Source organism: Hippoglossus stenolepis, chromosome 18, assembly GCF_022539355.2.
Source record: "Hippoglossus stenolepis isolate QCI-W04-F060 chromosome 18, HSTE1.2, whole genome shotgun sequence".
Taxonomy (NCBI): Eukaryota; Metazoa; Chordata; class Actinopteri; order Pleuronectiformes; family Pleuronectidae; genus Hippoglossus; species Hippoglossus stenolepis.
This window is the reverse complement of record NC_061500.1, coordinates 13,122,546-13,131,404: the sequence shown is the minus strand read 5'-3', so window position 1 is coordinate 13,131,404 and position 8,859 is coordinate 13,122,546. Positions and strand designations below refer to the sequence as shown.

Below are 8,859 nucleotides of genomic sequence, written 5' to 3'. Positions count from 1 at the left end.
AAGCGGAAATACGATATTAGCCAATGTGGTGACCTCACGCCACCGATTACATTTCACAATATTAATACAAAAACAGAAGGTGCACCGATACACATGTGAGGGAATAGTAACCAGTGAATCTTAAATAATAATCTTATAAAAATTTTGGGAGATAATATAACCATAATAAAAAAACGTTGTAAAATTGTAATTAATTAGTTGTTGGGCCAATAAATTATACACTACCCCATTTGTGACACATGATAATGTGTGTATACACACAATATGCTTTATTAACTTCAGTAATTCTGTGTATTATATACATATATATATATATATAATTATCTCGGATAGTTAAATTTACCATAGCATGTCAACTAAGCAATAATCACAACTGACTGTATTTAGCTCACTGACCCCATCTAATGTTCTGGAGGTTAAACTACACTAACAACAAAATACTCTACTACAGTTACACATACAGGTGAGTGTTGATGCATTTGTTGTTTTTACTGTTCACTCTTTTAATTAAGCAGGGTCTTAAATTAGATATTTCCCTGATTCTCTGACCGATCAAGAAAAAGTAATTAAAAGTAGCAATATAAAAACAAAGCTTATATGGAAAACTACTTTTACAAAACAATATTTGGCAATAAAATAATAAACAATATATTAGTATCATACACATTTTATATACACACATGTTTATTGTGTTATATGGTACTTAAGAAAAAAAAATGGAAAACAGTACATACAATACACAAATATTTTATTCAACTAATTTACATTAAATGAAAAGATAACATTGACATGTAAAGGTTTTTGATGTATTATTACAAGGAATGTTTCAATAAAACAAAAAAAAGTGCCTTTTTCACGTCTTTGGTCAAACACCAAAAATACATTGTTACATGATTGTTTTGATTGAAGAAGTGCTGGCAATTTAATTATGTGTGAGTATAATAAAACAAATGAAATATAAGCCACCACGAGGCAGCTGAAGATTGGCAGCAATACATGAAACATCCCATTTTCTCTTTCATTATTGCACTCTGAACTTTACTTATGACATGAGAAACAAAAACATAACAATCAAAAGTCTCATTCTGACTTGTTAAGTCGCCGTCAGCGTCATGACAGTGATCAGGATTACTGTCAGTCCGTTATTCGTCCTTTATCCATCCATTACGTGTGCACTAATTAATTATGTGACAAAAACACAACTAAGTCTATATCATGTTTTCTCTTTAAAAAAATAAACATGTGTAATAATATTAAGGGCACACACATACATCTTATACTCAGTAGGCTTTAGAGAAAAAAGTCATTTTACGGACAAATACGTAGAGATAATGCAATTTATGGCATGTTTTCCTTTAACTTTAACACCAACTCTCACCTAATTAAAAAGATGAATGGCACATACACACAATACTGCATTTTAAATGAGACAAACAGAACCGTATAAATGGTGACATACACAAGATAATAACAAACATAAATAAAAGTAACTGATCAATAATTTATAAAAAGCTTTACAAGGCCATTGCAGGCTTTGAAGAAGTCCTTCATTGTTTAACCTACATGCTATTCATTTTCATATTCAGTCCACTAGGTGGTTCTCTTTCCCTACATATAAAAACCTGTATTGACGAGACAGTGTTCAGGTTTTTTCTCTACACAAGGCACATGGTTCAGAAATGTTCCAGCTCAAAGTTCAGGCCCTGTCTTTTCTCTCTGAAAAGACTTGCTGCAGTTACACAGGAAAACACAAATGCACATAATCGGACAAAAGAGTACTGCAGTAGTTTGGATGTTAATAGAAGCTGTTGAGATATTAATGCCTGACTCACTTTTATTGAGCCCACTAGTAACGTCACATTGTCCATCCACAGCTACAACAGAGCAACAACATGATCTGGATCCTTTAAAGTTGGTTAAAAAGTCTTCACATTTTTCATTTAGGGAATAGTTGGATATTTTGGTAAATATGCTTATTCTCACTCTTCAAGAAAGTTTTACTAGACGAGTGATTCCTCTCTCATGCCTGGACACAAAATATGAAAATACAGCGGGCAGCCTTTCAACTTGCAGAGATGGAATGTAACTAAGCTTATTTACTCAAGTACTGTGTACTCTACGTAATATTAAAATAAGAACTTGTGTACATGTAGCGTACCTCAGTATTTTCATTTATGCCACTTCTACCCTCACTCCACTACATTTTAAAAGAGAAACTGCACTAAAATGAATTAACAGCTTTATGAGTAACTTTACAGATTGGACTTTTTGAATACTATACATATTTATGAATATGCTTTTAAACTTGTTTTGTTTTAGATTTAACTACAGTACAAAACCAAGTACACAGGTAGAGCTGAAATAATTAGTCAGGTAAAGAATCAGCCAAATAACAGAAAAATGAATTGCCAACTACTTACATTTTTCAATTGAACAAGCTGAAATTGTATGATTCAAGCATCACAGATTTGAGAATATGGTGCTTTTCCGTTTAATATTTGTAATAAATCATTTTGATGTTCAATCAGACGTCAATTGATTTGAGAAAATTATCAAGAGACTGATCCATGAAGAGAAATAGAAAAAATTTAGAGAAAAATAAAATTGAGCCTTTCATGAAGTCGTACATTTCTACCATCTCAAACCACTTTAGCACTAAAATTGTGCTTAAACATATTGCAAGAGAAATAATGTTTATATGACATAATATAACTGTATAACAGACGGGCCATTTTATTTGTATAATATCACCATGTTGTGATCCATTATGTTGTATCTGAAGGAGGATTTTCAACAAACACCACATCCCAGAACATTTCAAGCCCACCAACACACTGAGGCAGAAACTGGTCCATCCCAAAGAGATAACACCCAGACATGAGCAGAGCAATGTAGTACATGCAGTTGAATGTAGTGAGGAAAGCACAGACCTGTACACTGGGGACACTAAACTACCCCTTCACAAATGCATGGCACAGCACAGGAGAGCCAGCTCCTCAGGTCAGGACTCAGCAGTCCACCTACATCTGAAGTACAAGGGACATTCATTTGATGACAACAATGTCCACATTTTGTCCAGGGAAGTTTGAAAGAGGAGTGAAGGAAGCCATCTACGTCAAACCAGAGAAACCATCTCTGAACAGAGGAGGAGGTTTAAGACACTATCTACTGTGTATTACTACTGTAGTAGTAGTAGTAGTACAGTAGCCACATACAACACAGTCTTGGCTTCCATCACCAGGAAGTTTCCCCACAATTCACACCTTAGGACACATGGCTCACAGGGGGCGGGTAGGTCAACGACTCTCAACGACCCGCAAACGACTCCCAACAAAACCAACAGCAGGGTGGCTCCAGCCTATGAGGTGACCTCAACGACTCCTAACGACCCTACAAGGTAAATACCTGGGACTCCCATCACACAGTTAGAGCTGAAGAAGCCTGGTGAAACGTCTTCACGAAATGTGCTATAAATACTTTTACTTGAAATCGTCCTTAATACGCAGGTTATTTCATCGTTAGACAGGGCCAGCTAGCTGTGTCCCTCTATTTCCAGTCTTTATGCTAAGCTAAGCTAGTCACCTCTGACTCCAGCTCCATATTTTGTGTACACAGATGAGAGTGAAATCCTTGAAAAGAAAGCAAATAAGCATAATCCCTTAAAAACAGTTGAACTACTCCTTTAAAATCTTATGTAGTTCATATCAGCCGGTTTCGTCTCCTCACTTCGAACTGATTGCAGTCATTGCAGTGAGTCTGACTCAACCACTTGTGAGTCTTCATGTCTTCTTGGGGTTTGAGTTCTGCTGCTGCTTCTGTTTGCGGAGGTGCGCCTCGATCTCGTGCCTGAAGAACAGCATCCCCAGCTGGCCGTGCGAGGCCTCGTTCATGGCCTTGGACTGCATGCACATGCGGTACTGGTCCGGCGGGAGCTCATCGGCGCACTGCTTCTCGTGCCACAGGTGGAACAGGCCTCGTGACGGCGCCCGCACCACGAGGAGGTTGCTGTGGAGGTACTTCCTGTAGAGGTGGACGTCCTCACCTCCCCAGCCTTTGATGTCGATGTCAAAACCTCCTGCGAGAACAGATAGAATAGAATAGACGTGATTTCAAACTTCTTGATTCACAGCTTTCGTTAAACATGTGGTTGTGTAAAGAGATTTCAAACCTCTTTATATGCAAACACTTCTCAAAGCAATGTTTTCTCTGCACTGTGTTCACTAACTCTTAGTGGAATGCTGTTTGTGAGTCCTGATTAGAGCAAACAGAACGTGATCATAATCTCCGCACGGTGGTTGGTCGTTTTGTGAGGTGGCAGCGAGGAAACTCTCGACTGACGGCAACATATCTCGACCGGGCGTGTTTAAATCTGCTTCTTCGCATGTCTGGACCGTGATGCTCTCACTTGGTGTAACACAAGCTGGGTGTTTTGTTTTGAATTTTGTCTTTCGGCCTCCTCTCTTAACTCCTGCTCCGGGGCTAGACAGAGAGAAGACATGAACCCAGCAGATGAATGGTTCATTTGTTTGTGCGTACTCACGTTCTAAATAATGAATTCCATTGTCATTTCTGATGAGCATAAACCTGCAGGACTAAATGATGTCTTAAAGGAGAAGTTTTGTGACAATTTGTGAAACATGGTAATTTTCTTTCCCGTGGAGATTCATCTGAGACAATTGTGGTTCCTTTAGTTTAGCATAAACCCCTGAGAAAAAAAAAAGGGGAATCAGCTCGCCTGCAGACCAGCACACTTGATTGTTTCATCTGAATAGAAACAAGATTTCATAGAAGTCACTGAGTCGGAGCATGAAGTCGTCCACATATAAGCAGCTGTAAAACCACAACTTATCGTTTCTGTACGCATCAAGTCTTTCAAATTCATTTTCCGTTTTCTTTGACATCTGGAATGACACACTCTCATGTGACACTAATGATTGGGTATTTAGGCACATGAACAGTTTTATCATTTTGGGTTCAATAGCGCCGCTTTGGATAAAGTTCAAGAATTACGGTTGTGGCCTTTTGTCATCATGAATAACCTAGATGATGGTTAAAAGAAATCCGGTAGGTAACAGGTAATGCTGCACTCTGTCAAAGTTGTTACCTCCGCCAGACCACTTTATAATTGTTATTATTATTATTTGTTCATTCAGGGAGCATTAAGCTGTTTTGCAGCAATATACTCAGATTGCATTCATACCAGATATACAATATAGCACACACAATATATGATAATAACCACACAGTCAGTAATAATAAGATGATGAGAAAATCGAATAAAGCAAATAACAGTCACGTCTGGTGGGAATGGTGCAGTACGCAGCAATAAAAACAATAAAACTTTGGAGGGAAACCAAATTGGTGTAAATCTGCCGTGAGAGCCAATGTTCCTGATCTAATATATGGAGGGAGAGGACGGAGAGGCTACGAGATGAGATGCTAATATATGCTGCTACTGCTGCTCAGAGCTACTTCATGCAGAGTAATATAATAAAATCCCATCCGAGTTAGGAGAGTAATGCAATGTCAACCCATTTGGTTTTTTTTTTCCACATCCATTAAGTCATGGCACCATTAACATAGTGCATATTTCCGTCGCCATCCAGGAAGCCCATTTTTACCCTCTGTTATGCAACGCCTCTGCACAAATAATCTACGCCCAGGAGCCACTGTTTATAAATTCCTGCATTGCTAAGTAAGATGTTGTGTTGGGTACGACTGCAGTGCTCTAATTGTTGTTGTTCTCTAATATTTACCTATGTTAATGAAGTCGGAGCGGTACTGGCAGGTCATGCCGAAGCCGAAATCCCTCCAGAACCCCGTGTCTTTCTTGATCACCTGCAGGAAAAAGAACCACACGTCGTACAGAGATCAGAAACATATCAGATCCATGCACAGGGGAGGTACTTCAATAGCTTCTCTGGGTTTCTACACAGACGCAGCTGGAGAGGGGGAAATATTTCTCAACCTCCCAGGTATAAAGCACAACGTTTTTCAAGAAGTGGCTTGCAGAAAGGTTGAAAAAAGAAGAGGGAGAACATCAGATTTGATTGGTGTGTTTGTGTGTGTTTGTGTGTTTGTGTGTGTTACCAGTTGCTGCTCCACAGTTGGGATGTGTTCAGGGCTTCCATAGATCAGAGTGGGGTTGTACTGGCTGAATAGCACTGGGTAGAAAACCTTTTTACCTGCGATGTAGAGAGACAGGGCTGTCAGACAGCTGGGAAATTATTTATTACGGAATGTGTGTGTGTGCCTGTGTGAACTTATAGCTTTGTGAGGACACATTTCGGGAAAGTGAGGACATTTGGGTCAGTACTCGCTTTGTAAAAGGGCAATTACAAAGTAAACACTTGCTTTTAGGGTTAGAATTAGGTTTAAGTTTAGATTAGACCTAAAACACAGCATTCTGAATGAGTGCTACGAGGATCAGATGTGTAAATAAATAATTATAATTCAATAAAATGGGACGTTTAAAAGACCACAGGCACAGGTGAGGCAGCAGTGGGTTGACCAAAAGAGGTTTTAAACTACGGACCTCAAGGTCTTTTCTTTGTTTGTATCAGACAGAGGTGATTGGGATTAGGTATAATGTCCGAGTGGTTAGGGTTAGGCCCAGGGATCAGGGTTAGGATGGTTGGGATGGCCGGTTTGTCAAGACAATAAAATCTCAAGGAGGGTTATGGTGAAATGACCCCAACAGTTAAGCATTTAGTTGTGATGGTTAAGGTGAGGGTAATTAAAGTTGTTATGCCAATGAGTGTTTTCACAAAGATAGAAGTGTATGAATGTGTGTGTGGTTGTGTTTTCTGTGTGCGTCTCACCGGGTTGTGTGTTCAGTCGGCAGCTGTTGAGGAAGTCGGCGGTGAAGTAGATGTCCACGTCGCAGAAGAAGAGCAGCACGTTGCCTCCCTTCCAGGCCCGGGCCCCGACGTCCAGACCTCGACCCCGAGAAAACTCCTCGTCCAGCTGCAGCAGAGTGAAGTTCTTAAAGTTCACCTCCCTGCAGAAACACAGTGAGCAGCGAGAGCGGCGAGACAGACAAGCAGCAGTCAGTTTTCTTACAGCAAAAAGGAGACATGATTGATTTTAGACACATTCATTCAAAATCCAAAAATCTTATTCCAACTCTCCTGTAGTGAGACTGTTTCTGAGGCAGAAAATATAACAGTGTTATGTAGAAAGATGCAATTTCATGGAGGATTATAAAATATTTTAGAAAAGTCTTACATATTACAGATTTTTCACATCTCATTTTCAGATTCTTGATATTTTTCACCTTATATAATGTCTTTATAAAATAGTTATTGCTGTATATTAGTTATTTTATGCCGCCTCCTAAACAATATATCACTACTTTTCTATAAATTGCATTCATTTATTAGTTTATTAATTCAATCTACACAGTTTATCAAATCTCTATTGAAATTCCTTCATTGTATTAGGGGCAAGTTATTGATGGAATTGTTTTGAATTTAATTGTATTAATTATTTTTACTGTGTTGTGTTCCCTTTTTCTGTTTCATTGTGCTGGTTTTATTGTTCTTTTAATGATTTCTTTGCCTTTGCTAAAGCATTTTAAATTGCCTTCCCATTTGAAAGATGTCACATCAAATACATTTTCTGAGCTGATGTGCCCTGATTAAAAAATGTTTTGAATCAAAACATCATACATCTGCTTAATTGAACTGACACTAATGGGACGACAGAGAAAACGAGAGCGAATAATCAAAGTAAACTGGATGTGATGAACTGAGACGCATAGAGCAGAAGTACGATTTCGACTGACATGTTGGTTGAAAAGCTTCCGAAACTGAGATTCTAATTATAAAATTATTCGGCAGGTAATCTTCCATTCAGCTCTGCAGCCAAACAGGTGCCATTATCTACATTAGGTAATTCAGCATGGAGCATTAATCCTGTCGCTGGATTAACAACCAAGAAAAGTGGCTAATTTACTCCAAGGGGTTCAGATTCACTTAGTGGTGATTGGTTTGTAAGTTGTCTCTTAATTTGTTTGGGAATGTGCAACACTGAAGTACGATGCTCCATCAAATGAAACGCTGAGGGCCTTAAGCTGGCTCTTACATTTTCACCTTCTCAAACAGACAAAACACTGTTTCTTTCTTTTTTACCTTAAAATAGCAGCTTCAAAATTGGTTTGATGGTTCACTTACCATCAAACCATCACTGCCTTTCTTATTTCCATTCCTCAACGTGAATGTCTGTTCATGCTCTATCTAATTTTGCCGGTACGATCTTCTGCTCTCCAGAATCAGGTCCAGCAAGTTTAAGAGCAATGATGAACAGTAGATCAGTTAAAAAGGCTTAGAGGTCAATAAAAAACATTGAATATTTTCACTCGGATATGGAGCCCAACACAATTAATTACCAGAAATGGCTACAGAGGGCACCGTTGCTCAGTAAACGTTACATACAGTTGCTTTAATCCTTTTCATTATTTCAGTTTATTTTATGCTTTCATGGTGGATATTATTCCTAAATCAATTCATCTTCAATCAAATTACAGCAACCTAATGCCGCACGCCACACACGAGGCCGGATCATTTTTTCAGAAGATGAGAACTGGTTTCGATTTCAGGAAAATATAATCATGCTGCTGTGAGAACTGTGCCTAATGAGTGTGTAAATACATCAGAGCGGTGAAGAAGCTGAAGGTCAGCAGGGACCCACAGTCCAATTTTGCCCCGGGCTTCGCTGGCGAGTTAATCTGGCAGCGATCCTCTGTTTTCTCCCCCTTTTTCTGCCTTTAGCATTTTCCACCCGCAGATTAAAACATCATGACCTCACAAGTCGTTACTCAAAAGTTCACATCAGCACAATTATTATTTTCTGGTCTGA

The 8,859-nt window shown here is 38.8% G+C and overlaps 1 protein-coding gene across 3 annotated transcripts in view; it reads right to left on the bottom strand.

Moving 5' to 3' along the window:
* Positions 1-731: 731 nt before the first annotated feature.
* Positions 732-8,859, bottom strand: part of csgalnact1a (chondroitin sulfate N-acetylgalactosaminyltransferase 1a) — a 38,007-nt gene continuing 29,879 nt past the window's right edge. For all 3 annotated transcript variants that reach the window (XM_035184522.2, XM_035184523.2, XM_035184521.2), the window contains exons 5-8: positions 6,822-7,000; positions 6,091-6,185; positions 5,757-5,838; positions 732-4,075 (exon numbers count right to left, since the gene is read on the bottom strand). In XM_035184522.2, coding sequence (XP_035040413.1) covers positions 3,780-4,075; positions 5,757-5,838; positions 6,091-6,185; positions 6,822-7,000 — 652 coding nt within the window. In that variant the 3' untranslated portion in view covers positions 732-3,779. The remainder of the gene's footprint in view (positions 4,076-5,756; positions 5,839-6,090; positions 6,186-6,821; positions 7,001-8,859) is intronic.